Source organism: Phodopus roborovskii, unplaced genomic scaffold, assembly GCF_943737965.1.
Source record: "Phodopus roborovskii unplaced genomic scaffold, PHOROB, whole genome shotgun sequence".
Classification (NCBI taxonomy): Eukaryota; Metazoa; Chordata; class Mammalia; order Rodentia; family Cricetidae; genus Phodopus; species Phodopus roborovskii.
The window spans coordinates 4,746,829-4,765,824 of NW_026126602.1; the positions used below are offsets into that span (position 1 = coordinate 4,746,829).

The 18,996-nt window shown below is 42.3% G+C and overlaps 1 protein-coding gene across 1 annotated transcript; it reads right to left on the minus strand.

Annotated features, from left to right (window-relative positions):
* Window positions 1-13,928: 13,928 nt before the first annotated feature.
* On the minus strand, window positions 13,929-18,548 carry Bambi (BMP and activin membrane bound inhibitor). The gene is made up of 3 exons (XM_051205616.1): window positions 18,328-18,548; window positions 15,151-15,438; window positions 13,929-14,712 (listed from the first exon to the last, which is right to left on the minus strand). Exons 1-3 carry the CDS (start codon window positions 18,401-18,403, stop codon window positions 14,294-14,296), a joined length of 783 nt encoding a protein of 260 aa, XP_051061573.1. The 5' UTR covers window positions 18,404-18,548; the 3' UTR covers window positions 13,929-14,293.
* Between the last annotated feature and the right edge of the window lie 448 nt (window positions 18,549-18,996).

An 18,996-nucleotide genomic window follows, 5' to 3' on the forward strand; every position in this document is an offset into this window, starting at 1 on the left:
TTGCAAAACCTAGCCAGTGTTTCTTCAGTCTTAACAATTAAGTCCTTTCTCTCAGACATTATTTGGACCATGGCACCAACATGCCTCACCATCTCTATATCTTCTATGGGCACCAATTCTACATTACAGCTGGGTAAGAAGGTCACACGAGGAAGAAGAGGGTCATGGGTCTCACTGGAGCTTGTTGGTGAGAGTTAAATTATGACTAAGGATAATGTATGGCTGAGGCTATTCCTAAACAGCAAGAGGCCAGTGCTTTGAGCATATGTGAACAGGATTAACTGGGCTGGTCCAGGACTGGCCTGTAAGTTTGATATGATGGCACCAATGTTTACATGAGAACTTCCAAGCAAAGCTCAAAGTCAAAAGTCCATATCCAATCCAGTCATTAAAAGACAAGGGACGACTGTGCTCAGAACCCCAATGTGTAATAGGAAGAGAGAAAGCATGTGATATTAGAGCAGAAGCAGGCAGAATGATCCTAAAACAGACCCTGAGAGACAACCTAAACAGTACAGTCACAAACAAGAAACATAAAGCCAAGGACTGTAGTTTGCAGTGTAATATTGTCATTAGCCATAAAACATGCCTGAAGAGGACTGGGGGGGAGGGGAACAGCAAGGAGAGAGACACGGATAAGAAATGCAATACAAGTGCCTTCTGTGTCCCATACAAGTGTCCCATTAGCCCCCAGGAGTGGCTATTAGAAGACGCTGGATAAATGAAAAACATGTGTCAATTCCTGGGCTTGAGGAACCCCACTGATGCATAAATACCTTACCTAACAAACATGAGGCTGACTTAAAGAACATAGAAGATCGCACATGTAACATGCATGAAATAATGTTCATGATAAAGAACAATCACCCTGTGCAATTACAATGTGTTCTCTTATTAAAACTCTGTTGTTTTTAGTCCAACAAATGTGTTAGAAGCACAAGTTTTTAAATTCGCATTTACTTATTTTAGTGTTCGAGTGTCTGTCTCTGTTAAAATGGGGGGGGGTGAACACAGAGGTCAGAGGACAGCTATGTGGCACCTAAGGAACATACCCAGATCAACACTAGGCTTGATGTTAAGCCCCTTTACCTGAGGATCTCAGAAACACATATTTGCATGCAAACAGTTTTCATTAGTTTACAGATTACAGATGTGGTCTGGTATGATTTACTCTGTCTTGTCCTCTCATGCATGTGACTTTTGCCTCACATGGACCACTAAGACAGACAGCGAGCACATAAAGGACCTGTGCATATGGGCTTGGCACTCTGTCAACTCAGTAAGCAAGGAGGTGTGCAAAGCAGGGTGTTTGTTACAGAGGGGGAAGACAACATGCCCCTCTTGGTTTTGAAACTTGCTGAACTGTTCTGTTTTGGATTTTTGTTTGTTTATTTGTTTGTTTTGCTGCAGTGGATATTAAAGTTCCAAAACTTCCCAACCAAAATGGACCATTCCCTCACATGAAAGTCAAACTGAGTAAATTAAAGGCTCACAGATTTTAAAACTAGATCTGGGGCTGGAAAGATGGCTCTGATGTTAAGAGCACTGGCTGTTCTTCCAGAGGACCTGAGTTCAATTCCCAGCAACCACATGGTGTCGCACAACCATCTATAATGAGGTATGGTGCCCTCTTCTGACCTGCAGGCACACATGCAGTCAGAACACTACATAATGAATCTTTTTTTTAAAAAAAAAAAAAAAAAAAAGTACTAGATTTTTAATGATGTGTATGTTTATATGTATATTTGTGTATACATATATATTTATTTATTGTATTATGTGTGTACTCTTGGGAGCACATGGTTGTGGGTGTCAACCCTAGATCTTTAACCTATTGCTGGTCTAGCTCTTGCTTCTGCAAAGAGCAGCCGCTGACCCCTGCCACTGTGGGTCTTGTCTTTGCTTGGTAAGCAGTGCTCATGGTAAGTTCCACTTGTATATTTCATACCATCCTCCCAAAAAAGTGCATCTGTAGTTACTAATCCCCATTACTCAAGGAAACTGAGAGCTAGCTAGCCTAAGATCATACCCTTAATAACATGCCAGGTGTGAACTTGAACCCAGGTCCTTCAGAAACAAAAATTGTCTATATCCACAAACGGCAAGCATTTGAACAGTACTTTTGACTAAATGAAGTTCTACCACAGATAGTTGAGGTTAGGGATCCTGATGGATCCTACTTCAAGCCTAGTAGGGAGGTGCTTTTTTTCTGGGGCGGGGATGAAGAACAGGCCAAAGAAAATAGCCCATTCATGTTTTTCCCAGCCAAGATATTTATGTGATGGATATCCTGAAGAGTTAGTTTTGTTTCGTTTGTTCCATTCAGGTGTTGTTGCTGTGGTGGGACCACATGAAGCCAGGAGAGCCTGGAAAGAATCGCAGAGCCTTGCTGAGGGCAAGTGGCTTCCCAACAGGCCCCCAGTACAGTGCTATTCTGCTTCGGAAGTCCCCCACTTGCCCCAGCGGGAATCCTAGGGACACTAATATGTTTCCGGGAGCCATGGAAAAGAGCTCCATAAATCTGCTATTGAGAAAAGATCGGCTCCCATAACGGGACAAACAAAGTCAGCTTTTCAGAGCAGCGGAGAGCCCCATGCTACAACTTGCATACAAATGCCAGCAAATAATTTCCCACAGTTAGAGCAGAGGTAAAGCATCCTGGGTTCTATTTATTGTGTTCACCCCACCCCCCAATGTTGAAGAGAATTCAGTCTCTGGAAGGACTTACCTCACAACCTGCTTCACAATCAAGTGTCAGGATTGTGACCCTTGACAGTGCACAATCCCAGAGGATGGACAGCCACTTCTTCCTGTTTAGGAGGCCCATGTTAAGATCCCACATTGGACCAGGCTTTAAGTCAAGTGTGATAAATGCCATATCAGGTTTTACAGAGAGAACCTGCTTTCTTATTTTCAGGGGGGAAAGTTTCTATTTTAACTTAGTTACTTATTTATTTGGACAGGGATGGCATTAACAGTAAAGAAATATTTACTTGTGCTGGGTGTTGGTGCCACACACCTTTAATCCCAGCACTCAGGAGGCAGAGGCAGGTAGATCTCTGAGTTCCAGGCCAGCTAGGTCTACAGAGCAAGTTCTATGACAGGCTCCAAAGCAATACAGAGAAACCCTGTCTTGAAAAAAAACCAGAGAGAGAGAGAGAGAGAGAGAGAGAGAGAGAGAGAGAGGAAAAATATCTATTTGCTAGGTAGGTGTTGTACCCCTGAACGTACCTCCTGTCACACCTGCGTTTTAAGATATTGCTCTTACCTGTGCTTATTTGTATTTTTAATCAACACTGAAAACGGATGGACATTAGTTTAAGTCAGGGTTAACAGAAGATAGACAGACAGATGATAGAATTGAAGAATATATGAATAGCCAGGTGGTGACCATGCACACCTTTAATCCTAGAGGTAGGTGATCTCTGTGAGTTCAAAGCCAACCGAGTATACAGAGGGAGCTCTAAAACAGGCTAGGCTACACAGAGAAATCCTGTCAGAAATGCCCCCCGGAAAGGGGGATGCTGGAGAAATGGCTTAGCAGTTAAGAGCATTGGCTGCTCTTCCAGAGGGCCTGGGCTCAATTTCCAGCACCCACATGGCAGCTCACAACTGTCTGTAGCTCCAATTCCAAGGGGATCTGATACATTCACAGACATACATGCAGGCAAAACATTGATGTACATAAAATAAAAAATAAAAATAAAAAGATAAAATAAAATATAAAGTAAAAAGAAAAACAAAAATATGAATAAATGCAAAAAATACAAGAAAATATAAATGATATAAAATTAGGAAGTAATGAATTGTCCCCAGTGTGCTAAGCCACCTGTCTAGTCAGGGTTTCTATTGCTGTGAAAAGACACTATGACCACAGAAACTCTTAAAATAGAAACGTTAAATTGGAGTGGCTTAGTTTGAAAGATTTAGTCCATTACTGTCATGATATGACAAGATGGTGTGCAGGCAGACATGTTGCTGGATAAGGAGCTGAGAGCTCTACATCTTGACTTGCGGGCCATAGGAAGTAAACTGTGACACTGGGAGTAGCTTGAGCACAGGATACTTCAAAGCTGGTCCCCTCAGTTACCCACTTCTTAATAGTGCCACTCCCTTCGGGGGCCATTTTCTTTCAACCCACTACAACAACCTCTCTATCCCTGAAGGTAATCTTTTAAAAATGGGTTTGTTAAGGAAAGAAAATTTGTGGGATTTTGTTTTGTTTGAGATGGGTCTTGAACTCAGAACCTTCCACTACCTTGGTCTCCTGGAAAACTGGGAGGAAACCTGTAACTTTTATTGTGGCCCCTGGGCAGAGACTTATCTCCAAGAGAAGAGAATGCACCAGTCTTCCCTGGAAGGGTGGGAGGCAGGAAGTCCCTGGGGGTTTGAAGTACACAGTCAGGTTACAGGCTCTTCGGCTTTGACTTAGAATTTGCAATCTCTCAGTGGTTTGCTCTTAACTTTTTAAGAGTTTGATGACAACTTTGGAAAAGTTCTCAAAGTAAAATACAACTCTTAGTTTAAAGAATATTAGCTATGTGTTTCCTTATGTTAGCTTGGAAATTGCAACAAATTGAAAAGATAGTCTGACTTATTTGGCTTTGTGGTAATGTTTCATTAACTTGTAGGCTGATTTAATTTTTTTCTCCCTGGCTCCCTTAGCTAGCAATTTGTTCTCTTTTAGGTTCAACACATACACACACACACACACACACACACACACACACACACACACACACACACATTTTTTGCAGTGTTAGAGAGAGAACTCAGAGCCTGGAGCATGTTAGATTTTTCCAGAACTCCACCTCAGCTTGCCAACACAAATTATAACCTGTAAGACAATAGATTAGGATGGAAAAACAAAAGGGAAAGGACAGTGGTTTACATTTACTGACAACATGAATCCAAATGCCTGAAGAGAAAACTTCATGATCTGTCTTTTCTCTGGTTTTCTCTTCAGGTTTATAGAAATGTAAAAGTTATTGGTCATAATGCCTTGCTGGTCAAAGGCCAGTTTAACCATTTAATCCAAATGAGAATTAGCCTCTCTTTCCAGGGCAGCTATAAGTTTAGGTCTCTGGCTATCAAAACCACATTCATTCAATTTAGTAAAAACTCCTCTGACATGGACATCTAACATTAAAAATAAAAAGAAAGGAAAAATTGAGAAACTGCTGTTAGAGGTGTGGCAACTTCCTACCATCTTGTGAATTCCATTGAGAGAGTCCTAGGGGAAGAGAGCAGGAATAAAGAACTTTTGATTTCTCATGGATTTAACTGCTAAAGCAATTTTTGTTCCATTAGGTTTGTAATGTAAGCATCTTCAGAAGGAATTTACGTGACATCTCTCAGTTTATTAATTCATCACATGTAGCTCAGTCTTCACATGCCTAAAACAAACCAACTTCCCTCAAGCTCTGGCATCTACTCCTGCACTCCTTTAAAAACTGTTCAACATAAAAGCCTACTTGATTAGCATTGAGTTTGTACTGCATGTTGTGCAGTGACTAGCTAGTCTTTCCTGAGTTCTCCTCAGATTTGGTTCAAAGCAATCTAATCTACCATGTGAACTTGCCCTAGAGACCATCTATTCATTGAATACCAGGTAGAATTGGTCTCCTGGTAGTCTTGAGGAATGCCAAGCTCCTTGAGACATGCTCTAACTGCCTAGAAAGCATCCAAGCATCACCAGTGGCTGCTTATCTATCCCTTTCCAACTCTCCTTTCCACATTGATAAAATGGAAAAAGTCGGTAGACACATGCTAGTAGACTCCCCTAACCACAAATACATCTAAATTTTCTTTTTCTTTATTTTAAAACTTAATATTATGTGTATGAGCATTTTGTCTGTGTACTACATGCGTGTCTGGTGTCTGTGGAGGCAAACAGAGGTCATTAGATTCTCTGGAACTAGAGCTTCCATGTGAGCCATCATGTGGATGCTGAGAATCCAACCCATGTCTTCTGGAAGAGCAGTCAGTGCTCTTAACCACTGAGCCATCTTTGCTTCCAGATTTCTTAAAAAGAAGATGCACTGGAAAAATTGTCTTACTGCAGGAAATAAATTCCTATCTAGTTAAATTCAGCTTCACTCCTTTCCAAATTTCTCAAACCAGAGAAGCAAATCCACAGTGCAAGCTGTTAGCAGATCCAGGAGGACCTCTTTAGAATGTAAACCATATCCCAAATAAAGGGGTCACCAAAATTACAAGAGGGTGTTGATGGGAGATGTCATTCTGTAAATATGTTTCCCTTATTGGTTAATGAATAAAGCACTGTTAGCCAATAGGAAAGCAAAATAGATGGGACTAGGAGAGAAGAAGAGATGAAGAGGTACAGAGGAGATTCAATGTGGAGGATGGAGAGAGAAGAACTCCAAATCCTCTCTCCGGTAAACCAAGACCACGTGGAAACATTTAGATTAATAGATATGGGGTAATATTTAAGACAGAGCTAGCCAATAAATAAAGCTAGTAATAGGCCAACAGCATTATATCCAATACAGCGTCTCTGTGTGTTATTTGGGGCTGGCACGCTATGGGACTAGGCCGGTGGGAAAACATGCTAGTAACAAAATGGCGCTACAACGTGGCTACTAAGAACTTCCACTTAAAACTCGACAAAACTTAAAAATGGATTTTAGAAACAAAAGAACAGAGATAAGCAAGGCTTCTTGGTAGCAGCATTTTTCTCGGTTGGGCTCCGTTTGGCTAGAGACAAGCATAGACCTTTAAGAAAAGTTTCTTGACTCAGCATAGAGGCAAAAAAAAAAAAAAAAAAAAAAAAACAAACCTGCAAGGCTTTTAAAAAGCCTTGCTAACAACTTAATGTTGTGTGCAACAGCTGGCAATGGCAGTGACATCATCTCCAAGCCTGCAGCATGCTGCTTGATGACAGCATAGACCAAGGCAGTGAGCACAGCTCTCAGTTCTGGCAGTAAACTTACTCCGCCATCTTTGATAGACAGTGGCTAATACAACTATGGCTTTAATTTTAGCTATGTTGTTTAGCAGATAAAAGACTCGTGGCCAGAAAAAGATAAAGATTCACAGTAAAGACAGATTCAGATAAAGAAAAACTTCTAAAGGTTTTTAAATATATGTAGGCTTGGGAGAGAAAAAGAAACAGGATAAAGTAGTTTAAGAAAAAAATAGAGAATAGCTTGGTGTGATGGCACATGCCTTTAATTCCAGCACTCGAGGGTCAGAGGCAAACAGATCTCTGTGATTTCAAAGTAAACCTGTTGAACAGAGAAAATTCCAGGGCAGCCAAAGTTACACAGAGAAACCCTGTCTCAATAAATGAAAAAATAGAAGTAGAAGAAATAGAGTAATAAAAAAAAAAAAAAAAAAAAAAAAAAAACACGTGAAGATGGAAAGCACAGAGAGTCTGGATACTATATGCTATTGTGTTGTCTTTGAATTGCTCAGTTGCTAAGGAAGGAATAACTGCTCAATACACTTGATTATCAATGCTGCTAGATTAATCAAATTTATATATTTTAAAAATGCTTTGACTTCAAATTTTAAGTCTAAGGACAGGTTACTGGGGGAAAGGATTTATATTTTGTTTCCACAGAAAATGAAAAGCTGTGGATTCCTTCCAGATTAACATGGTTTGATCAAGCAAGACCCCTTGAAACAGTGTCCCAGGTGATCCAACATTCAAAACAGCTGGGACAAGGCAGTTTTGCAGACTATACAGCCAGGATTTCTGGGTCTTCTTAGGATTCCCATGACAGTGCCCCCTACCAGCAGGAAGCAGTTTGGAAAGAACAACACCCAAATTCCCAAATATTGTTTATAAATGTTTTTATTTAAATAGGGTTGGTTATAAATGTTTAATGACCACAACCAATCTCTTTAAAGGTAAAAAGGGGATTATGGTATAGATATGAATACTTCGTTTTGGAATTGATTTTCATTTATTAATTCAAATTTAAGATCAATTTTGTGATATGTATATTTCTCCTTTTGCTTAGGTATTGTGTTTATATAAGCTCATTTAGAAATGTAATGTATAATTTAACACATAGTTAAATATTATACATAGTTACCTATGATAGTCAAAACTTAGAGTTTAGTTAGATTTTCTAGATATACAGAGATGTATTTGAGATGGATAGGCATTCTTCAAACCTTTCAAAGACCTACAGAATACGGCATTTAAAGTGGTTTAGGGTTTTTCTTGACAATGAGACATAACTGCCCCTGTCAATACCACCTGCGTCAGAAAGAAAGATGGACATTGAAGCAACTCATTGTGGAGTTTACTTCTAATATGGCAAGACTAGCCATTTGGGCAAGATACTGCTCTTGTCTGGACTGTTTGACTTTGTGCTGTATAAACTGGACATGCAGGACCCACAGGAAAGTGACTACTGATAAAAGATGGACATTTCTATAGGGTTCCTGCTTCATGGAAGAGTCTGTCAGACAGTCTGCAGGACACAGAGGAAAAGTAACTGACAAATGGTCAACTCAGATGGGACATTTTGAAATTTCTTGCTTTGCTGAGGAGTCTGCCAGACATACTATGGCCTATAGGCTGAAGATAAAACATTTCAGGAGAACTAACCAGGTAGTAAGATGTCTCTGTCATTTCTAGAGTTTATATATTATCCTTCTGTGGTCTTTGAAGGAGTTGAAGACAGATAAGTATGGTTATAGTTTCCCTTAGGATTAAAGATAAGTTACATATAGGACTTTAGACTCACAAAGATGGGATAGATGATGGAATATTTTTTTTTAAATCTTGCTAAATATTAATGGACTAAACATCGTTAACTGTGGTTCTTATTTGATAACTGTTTTGCTATATATTTTGCTATGTTAAGATCAAAACTTTTTATTTTAGACAGAAAAGAGGAGATGATGGGATATGTCATCCTGTAAATATGTTTCTCTTATTGATTAATGAATAAAGCACTGTTGGCCAATGGGAAAGCAAGATAGGCAGGATTAGGAGACTAGGAGGATCCAGGGAGAGGTAGGAGGAGATTCAACATGTAGAAACTTGAGAGAGCAGAGGTCCAGGCCCTTTCTCAGGTAAGATAAGGCCACATGGAAATACTTAGATTGGTAGAAATGGGTTAATAATTAAGACAGAGTTAGCCAATAAGAAATGCTAGTAACTGGCCAACAGTTTTATCTAATAGTTTTATCTAATAGCGTCTCTGTGTGTTATTTGGGACTGACATGGCTGTGGGGCCAGGCTGGCGGAAAACCTGCTCATAACAGGGTGTAAACGGCATCTTGACTTCTCAGACCAATGATTACCTTTATGAGTCAGCTAACTGACAGAATGAATTGGTTATAGAATATAGAACAGGATTATATAGAGTTGGGTATAGAATATAGAATAATATAGAATGAGTTGGGTAGAGGGTCTCAGGGTGATTTTACATCCCAGCATTTAATTTTTCAGTAATAACTGTGGCCCAAAGAGCAACATACCTAACACCCCTGCCCTGAGAAATTAAACAATTTCTCTCTTATGAGCCCCCAATCCATGACAAAATTCCAGAAACCAGTACAGCAGCTCCTTGTATTTTGCTGAAAACACCAATGGGCATGTTTTAACTGATGGTGGTGATTGTGCAAAATGAACCCAGCATCCAGGCACCTCCCTGATATTAACCAGTGGATCTGCAACTCAAAATGGAAACAAATAAGTGCTTGAGATTAAAATAGCCTTCCAGTAGCCATGCAGTTATCCAAAAAGGAAACAATTACAAACCAAAATATCCAGTAAGCTCAAGCAAAGCAAAAGAAGTCACAGCACATGAATATTAACAATGCTAAATCCAACCAACGGTTTACTGAAAAGCTGCCCATCTTGAGGATAAAATTTGTGAGACAGTATAAAATCAATTAAAACAACCTACCATATAAAACAGTCATTCATTCACAAGCTTTAGAAAATGCTAGTTGAGACCATCTTGCTCATCTAGCTCATCTGTGTCTGTTTTTTGTTTGTTTGGTTTGTTTGTTTTTTGTTTTGTTTTGTTTTGTTTTTTTACAAGATTTCATTATGTAGCCCTAGCTGACCTGGAACTCACCATGTAGACTAAGTAAGCTAGCTTTGAACTCACAAATCCACCTGCCTCTGCCTCCCAAAAGCTGGAATTAAAGGTGTGTGCCCAGCATTAACAGCACTTCTTTCTTTCTTCCTTTCTTTTCCCCTTCCTTCCTTTTTGTCTTTCTTTTTAGAAATACTTTTTTTCCTTTGTCATAGAGATTGAACCCAAATCCTCATACATATTAGTTAAGTATTCTATCAATGAAACTGACATTTTCATGTTCTGTTGTGGGTTTTTATTTATTTGTACTTCCTTTCAGCTTTTGTTGTTGTTGTATTGTTGTTGGGTTTTTTGTTTTGTTTTGTTTTGTTTCTTGAAACAGGGTCTCTCTGTTTGTGACTCTGATTGTCCTGGAATTTTGTTATGTAGACCATGCTCAAACTCACGGAGATCCTCCTGCCTCTACCTCCCAAGTGCTGGAATTATCTAGCATCTTTTATTCTTACCGAAATAATTACAGCATCTCCCTGTTACGCCTGAGAGGTTGAACATAGAGTCTGATAGTATGTTGTTCACACTGATCCTCTGAGGTTGTATTATTGTCCCCACTCTCCTGGCAACAAAACGGACCATTCAACTTGTTTCCAGCTTGCTGAAGTTCACACAGCTCTGGAGGTTTAAAGTTATTTAGGCTAAGAGGCACAGAAGAGGACCAATTAGACATTATAAGGGGAAAAAGCTGTCCTGGGCCCGGGAAGGGCCCTTCTACAGCTACGATACTAGATGCCACTGCTTTCAAGCTTTTAGCCTATAATCAACCAATATTGAAACCAGATTTCCGGGCGGGGCGCTTCAGAGGCTAGCTTTGTGATTTTCTAAAGCAGACATGTTTAGTATTTTAGAAGGTCAAACCCCCTATGGTGCAGTGTTTTTAATAAAATCAGTTCAACAGAAATTAGAGACACACCAGCCAATTTCTAGGAAGCCTCTGAGCCATCTGAAATAAGGGAGCAAAGAACATAAAAGACAAAATCATGTATGGATCAATTTCTTTCAAAAGGGGTAGGACTTATGGAGTATAGATACAGAAACATCTATAGGCCGGTTTGCATCTGCTTTGAGCAAATTTCCACTTAGAAAGGAAAATTACTTTGGGGAGTGCTCAGTGTCGTTTTAAACAAGGGCTGTTCTGGGTAGCACAATCTTACACAGCTGCCTCAAAAAAAAAAAAAAAAAAAAAAAAAAAAAAAACGCACAACCCTCTAAGAGAAAAGTGAACTAATGAGCCAATCATCACACCATTCTTGCATCAACAAAGCAGATAGGCAGCCCTGCCTCCTGCTGTGAGTGCTCTACTCTCACAAGGAAGTCAGAAGCCAGCCTGAACATGGTGTCCAGTAACCAAGAAAGAAGAAAAACCTGCATTACTTTCATTGACAGGGCAAGCTGTGGAGAGATCTGACCAATGAAGACAAATGTAAACACAGGATTTGCTCTTAGGAAAAGGGGGGTTATGTCATGTGACTAGAACTGAGTCCCCAGAAAAGTCAGAGGGGTCATGAGTCCTTACCCCACAGAACAGATTGGGGTAGACTCAAGAGTGCCCAGAAAGAACAGGAGACAGGTGAGCTAACACAGATCCACAAGTCACTGCACTCAGTCAGCTTCCAGTAAACGTTCATGCTAGGCAGAGCCAGGCCTTTCTACAGGATGTTGTGCATGGATGCTAAAATGTTTCAAAGCTCAAGACTTCATGTTTTTTTTCTAATGAGCTACTGAGTTGTTAATTCACTCATGTGTCTCTATAGCACTAATAGAACGGATGACTACCTAAAGCATGGGTTCTCAACCTCCTGCTGTGACCCTTTAATACAGTTCTGTTGTGGTGACCCCCAACTATAAAACTTCTCTGGGCCTTCATAATTGTAATGTTGTTACTGATATGAATCATAATATAGACTCTGGGCATTGGTGGCCCACGATTTTAATCCCAGCACTTGGGAGGCAGAAGCAGGCCAACCTTGTCTACAGAGCGAGTTCCAGGGCAGCCTCCAAAGCTACAGAGAAACCCTGTCTCAAAAATAAAGAGAGAAAAAATCATAATGTAAACATCTACTTTACTACCCACAGGTTGAGAAGCACTGACTTTAAGGAAAAAAGCACTGACCTAAGCCAGGCATGGCAGTGAGGAGCTATATTCTCAGCACTTGAGTGAGGCAGGACTGTGATTTGGAGTTCCATCTGAGATACACAGTGAGATTTTATGTCAAAGAGAGAAAGAAAAGATACAAGTGCAGGGGAGATTGCTGACCTTGCGTGAGGAAACAAAGAAAACAAACAGTATATGAGGAGTCCACACCTCAACCTGCAAGCAACAAAGGACTGCGGCCTGAGCAAAGTGAGGGAAGGATGGAACACTCACCACCTGCCAGTTCCGACCAATCGGTTCTCTTCTCCTGCCAGGCTCCTTGAAATGACAAACCTGGGAGTGAGGACATAACAGGATGGCGGACAGGGCACATAAAACCTGAGTGTTTTCCGAAAGAATTGTCAGGCATGTGTGGGAAAAGAACGGTCAACCTCAAAAGGCGTAAGGATGCTGTCATTTATTAAGATAGGGATTTATTCCAAAGTCTGCCCTGTTTGCAGTCATCATGTGCTGGCAATAAAATAACTCAAGGAAAAAATGCACACACCTTTAAATCCCAGCACTTGGGAGGCAAAGGCAGATGGATCTCTTCGAGTTGGAGGACAGTGAGTCCCAGGACAGTCAGGGCTGCACAGTGAGACCCTGTCCCAAGCAGGGGGTGGGTTGGGGGGGGCATGAGTAGAATCTAGGTACTCATTCCTTTGCTAGTTATTTCCACTCAGATTATTCCACACTTAGCACATCTCTTTAAGAGCCTCAAATTATACTTAAGCGTCCTAGTGAAAGTATGCAAAAACACAAAAAAAAAATTTTTTCATCTTCAACATGCAGGCTTCAGGTTCAATTTAATAAAAAAAAAAAAAAGTCAGGCACACAAAAGAATTGAGAAAAAATAAAACTGGCAAATGTGACTTTCCTGGCTAAAGATCATGTTCTGTCATGTTCTATTTGGTTATATTAGCAAAAGGGTCATTCTGAGGGGGAAACCTAATAGTTGTGTTATTAAAATGTCAATTTACTGACATTCACCACTAAAACCCTTCTTAAGGATTCAAAAGACATTTAGAAAAGGACACTGTAAGTATATTCATGTTTAAAGACCAGGAGCGTTGCATAATAAAGTTTGGCTAATTTGGGAGACAAAATATTTAATTTGGTTGGAGACAAAATAAACTATCAAAGTAGACAGTGGTTAACTTTACTGAAGACATTCTTCAGTCGGAGGGAGGTGGACATAATTAAAAGGTCCTTGCAGAGGGAGGATGGAGCTGATAAAACAATCCTTTTGTTATGGCAACTTGAGAAACTCCTATCTGGTCCGTCACAGTAAGGAAAGAATCCTTAGGCAGTAGCTTAGTGGTGAACTGTGTGTTAAGGTCCAGAGACAACCCTTGGCACAAACAAACAAAAAATTCTTAGATGAAAACTAAGCCCAGGATCATTCTGGGAAACAGCATAGGTGAGACACTAGACAATGCTCATTACACAAAGACAATTAACCACAGGTTTGTGTAAGAACAAAATGAAGCCAAAACCTACATTTGAGAAGCATGAGTAACAACTCTTCATATAATTTAACATGTACTCTCTCACTCCAACTCAAATGCTTGTTGGTTGGTTGGTTTTCTGTGGTGATGGAAAAAAAAAAAAAAAACAAACCCAGTGCACCTCATTCTCCCATCGTTACACCACCATCAGCCTCCCCACAGCCCAATCTAAGTCTGTAATTTATAAAAGACACCACTACTACATTTTCGGACAAAAATAGATATATTTTAAAAAATCTTTACAATAAATGAAGATGTAGGAGCTTACAGAGAACACAACTGTTTATTTCAGTCAGTCGTGGCTCCCCGGAATACAAAGAGCCCTGGGAAAGTGTGTGCAGAGTCCTCTCCTTGCTTTTTGTAATTTTAAAGCAAATTAATCCATTTGACTGTAGTTGAGTCTGTGCAAATAATCCTTCAGAAGAAATACCCAAGGTTCCCTTTGCAGAGGTCATTGTGTCTCTCCAAGATGACTAAGCCAGTTAGTTTGTCTCCAGATAAAAGTGCTCCTGTCCAGCAGAACTCAGAAGGCCTTCAAGGGTTCAGTTTACAGTTCAGATATGACTCTGTCATACGAATTCCAGCTTCCCATGACCACTGTACATGCCCCAGTGCACAAGGGAAAGGATTTTCTCATTACTGAGCTCTGCTTGCCTCATTTTGTCACATGTCAGACAACAGTTCTCCTGCCCACTGACAGGCACCATGCACTCCAAGTCCAACTTCGCAACCTGCCCCTTCTTAGAATGGTGTCCGTGGAAGCTATAGTGCAAACGAGAGAGCATCTGCTGTCGCTGATCCTGCAGTCTCTTGTTCTCACTTCGGAGCATTCGCAAGGCCAACATAATTAGCAACACTAAGATCAGCCCGCCAGCGATGGGAACTGCTATCACTGCAGCTCTGAACCACAGTTCTTTGGACGAAGTCAGCTCCTGCACCTTAGTGATAAGGTTTCTGCTACTGTCATGCTGGTACCGGTTTCCTTGTCCTAAAGGAGTATAGAGAAAACGGTCAAATAAGCCAGGTGATTGCCTCTCCTCAAAGCAAGCAGAAACATACCACCACTTCCCATAAGAAAGCCCATTTAAACAGCAACTTACCAAGCATTTCGAGAAATGACATGTTACAAAAGTACCAAAGATGCTTACAAATGCATTTGTTTACAGGCTGTCATTACTTGGATGTAATGGTCTTTTAATGTCCTCAAAATGTTGAAATAACAGGCAAAGCCTATTATGCAGAGACATCTAATGCTCAGGCAGACATAAAAGCCACTCAGTTAGAGACAGTCTTTGCATCCAGCCATGCTCTCCCTCTGGTGTCTCTAATTACATTAACAACAAAATCAATAGCAGACATACAAAGTCACTGCTGTCACAGGCCTATAGATCAGTCAGGCCCTTGGGTCACGACAGATTAGACCTACCTGAGGCTTCACTCTTGGGAGGAGAGAGGACGTCATGCAGCCCTCGGTAATTGCACATGTCTTCGTGACAGCATTCCAATGTGGGCATGGTGGGGCCAGAGTGGTTTTGGGCCTGTTTGGCTCGGCAGATGTCTGCTGTGTTGGCAAGTGAGTCCAAGCAGCCATGAGTGAGAGGAGAATTGGTGTTCTGAGGATCGAGAAGTCTGGAGAAGCAGGCACTCAGCTCAGACTTACACATGTAACCCGTTGCCACACAGTGAGCGGCATCACAGTAGCATCGGATCTCTCCTGAAAACAAAGAAACTCCATAAGCATTGACTGAACCCCGAACTCAAAGGCACTTATTGTAGGTCTTCAAGATGAGTGTTGACAACAGCAGCCCACAGGGACAGAAATGCTCCCAAAGCAGGCAGTGCCCTAAGTCCCATAGAGCTAAATGTTAGGAATATATGAAACCCAACAACAGATTTCTGATGAGTTAAGAGTGATGAAATGGTTGTGGTAAGGCAAAGAGCCTTTGCTATATTGCCTTTTGTTATTAGGTAGAATCATGTGCTTTTATGCTATACAACCACACAACATAAAAACATCAGGCTTTGGGGTTTTATCTATATAAATATTTGATCGGAACTACTGAACTGTTTGGCATCCCAAGGGACTGAGCCAAGTTTTAAGAGCCCAAGCTGACACCTTATAAAGTTATTAACTAGACACACAACAATGTAGAAACTGCACAGGTCAGGGAGTTTTCAAACTATGCAACTGGGCAGCTATCTGCAATCTCTCTAGAAAAGGCAAACTTTGCCTATAAAGATCCTTTCACGCAGAGGAGCTTTTAGTCTGAGCATTGTAAAACAGGAACTAGGCAGTTTACAATTAGTGGTTTGCTTGCCAAAGTCAATTTCTTTCAGCCCAAATGGAAAGTCATAAAAATGGGGGATGTAAAAATGCAAGGGTAACTTCTCCTCCTCCTCCTCAGCTTTACATGTAATTTAACATGTGACCTAAAAGGGGAAACCCGAAACTGAAAATCCTCTGCTGGTTGAAGGAAAAATCCTTAAGGAAACCTCAAATTTTTCTCCAGGAAGTGATTAAAGTTTCCTTTATAAAACTCACTTTGTGAGTTGCAAGGCTCTGCTAACATCTTGTCACAACGCAAAATTTCAGACTTGAATGTGGACCTGAAAGTTATCTATCACGAGAAACTGAGATGCCCAATGGGGTGGACGCCCATCACACTACTGTAAACCAAATGAATACACACACCCTGTCCCAGGTCCCAATCGGAAGATCTGTCTAGTTATTGAAACCTCCACTCTGACATTCAACACTGACTGAGAGCTGCGGCTTTTCCAAACCTTCCCCCAACCTCCCTCCCTTTCTCCTCCTTTCTGTGAATGCCTGAGTAAGGTGTCTCATTTAATTATCTGTCCAAATTCCAGGCCACCACATGGTGCGCTCAGTTTTCACCCAGGCTGCTCACACTTCAGCTGGAAGAAAACCCAGCCAGTCCAACCCTTGCTACCCCAGTTGTGGGTCCAGGTCCCTCTCCCGCCTCCTCCACTGCAAGTAAGAACTTTAACTCTGCAGCAATCCCTTTCTGCTTTCTCCTCCTTCCAAGTCCAGCCTATTCTTTGCATAAAAGCACGCTAGTCCTAGGTGATAATGACTACATATCCCTGGCCTGACAAATTCTATACAGATTTAAAGTGGAAATAAAACAGATTAAAAGTCTACTTTGAGCCTATTAGCCTCAGATTTGGTGCAGAAAGGGGAAACCAAATACAAGTAAAATGCTGCTCCAGTGTTTATGAGAGCCTATTTAAAATACTATATTTTCAATGATCTAAAACAGTCTTAATAAAATTTTGACAGGTAACTGGGAAAGTTCTAAGACTTAAAAAAATTGGAGCCACATTTCAACGAGGAGAATGGACTTTTGTATTACTGTATTAAAACTATATTTCTGTCATTTCATAAGGTTTCTTCCTGTGGCATGCAAAGGCCAAGAGGGGACTGGTATTTTAAAACAGTGAACAATGCTCTTCTGTTTGCCCCTTTCTAGTTACTGTATGTAGTGATTAAACAAAAATGTCTGCTTCAGTCAAGATGGCTACAGCAGAGGCTGCTGGCTTCTTTTAAATAAAGCTTTTGAAGTCCGCAGCAGCCAGAAATCTCTGATCCCCTAATTATATCATTATCAGGCACATAGTTTCGGTATCTGTGACTTCATGTCAGCCGCAGTCCCTCCCTGTTCTGCCTGCCTTTGATAGGGCCAGGAGGCTCCCCTCTGCAGGCTGCAAGGGCTGTTATTTAGGGCTAATTACACCCTTCCTTCCAAAATAAATAAATACTGTAGCACCTCATCCTTGCTGGGCTGGCTTATCCTTTAACCTCGGGCCTGCTACATGGCAATTAGAGGAAAGTGTGTTTGGGGGTGAGGGTCAGAGACTAAATAATGCTTCCCACTTTAAAAAAAAAAAAAAAAAAAAAAGGGTTCGCAGAACAAGAGGTAGAGTCCTGATGGGAGTGAGGAGAGCCTTGAAATCTGAATTAAGAGAATTTCCATCTAAAGGTGAGCACTGCTAAAAAAGAAGGGGGGAAGACTCCCCCCTTTTCCAGCAGTGTCTTTAAAAATATGGAATGGGAAGGGGGTAGGTGACAGCACCTACTCTTCCCAGCCGGTTTAGAGCAGAGAGGACACACTTCAGCGGCCACCTCTGACTCCTACATTCCCAGGGAGACCTCACACTGGTTAGTCCACAGATATGCACACTCCGAGACATTAGGACACGCGAAAATACACAACGGCACTAGCACTCACGCAGAAATAATCAGACGCATGTACAGATATCCAGAAGCACAAAAGTCAAGAACACAGACAAGCCCAGCTCAGAAACAGACACCGGCAAACTTAAGGACACTGTAGACACACGCTCAGTCAGGTACCCAGTAAAACCAGACTCCCGTCCGGCCCAGTTGGGACCTGCGTTTTCTCGGGACATGAGCCCAGCGGCATCCGGCCATCTCCTGGCCCTGAGGTCTGACAGTCCTTTAACGAGCCAGGCCCGGGACAGCGGAGAGAACCGCCGCAAAGATGCAGGCGGGAACCTCGCCACGGCTCACGAAGTCCGACAGCCAACCCGCAGTCCCGGCGCTCAGCCTCGCGGCACCCACCTTTAGTGAGCAGCACGGCCATGGCGCAGAGCTCCAGCTGCAGCCAGATGAAGATGTAGCTGGAGTGGCGATCCATTGACGTCCCGCGCCCCCGTCGCTCCGGGAGCCAGGCCCGGCTGCACTACGACCCCCGGGACGCGCCGCGCACGAGCCCGGGCGCCGTCAGTGGCGGGGCGGGAGCCGGAGCATGGAGCGGGACCAAGACTACCGAGGAAACGCTCCCGGCCCCGCACGATCCCCGGAGGTCTCCCCCTCACCCCGCAACCCCGTGCACAAGTCACGAACAGCGGACGCGCGTGGAACGCACCCGCAGGCAGCAACTGCACCGGCCAAGGATCCCGCGTCCGCGCCGTAAATAGCGCTCGGCGCCAGGAGCCGGCCAAGAGCGGCCCCGCCCTATGCCCCACCCCCGCTCTCCGATTGGTCAATGCCTCCAGTCCCGCGGCCTGGCAGCAGGGGGCGGGGCCAGACGCGGGGCAGAGCGGACCTGCCTCCCGGCTCGCACTGGCGCCGGCGTCTTGCACTGCGGACCCGGCGGCAGCTCTCCCCCTAGCGGACATCTGCTAGTACAGCCTCAGGGGCGCCGGGGAGCCCTGCTTCTAGGTCGCCTCTGGGTTTGCTAGGAGACCCTCTGACTGCTCAGTCTCCTGCCAGCGGCCCCCAGCACGT

What these genes read in the sequence shown, in the direction of transcription:
- Bambi (XM_051205616.1), bottom strand. Translation starts at nt 18,403, where the DNA reads ATGGATCGCCACTCCAGCTACATCTTCATCTGGCTGCAGCTGGAGCTC. An exon ending in GGCCGTGCTGCTCACTAAAG is followed by an intron (nt 15,439 to 18,327) that starts GTGGGTGCCGCG and finishes CTTTGTTTTCAG; the next exon opens with GAGAGATCCGATGCTACTGT. An exon ending in TCCCAAGAGTGAAGCCTCAG is followed by an intron (nt 14,713 to 15,150) that starts GTAGGTCTAATC and finishes ATACTCCTTTAG; the next exon opens with GACAAGGAAACCGGTACCAG.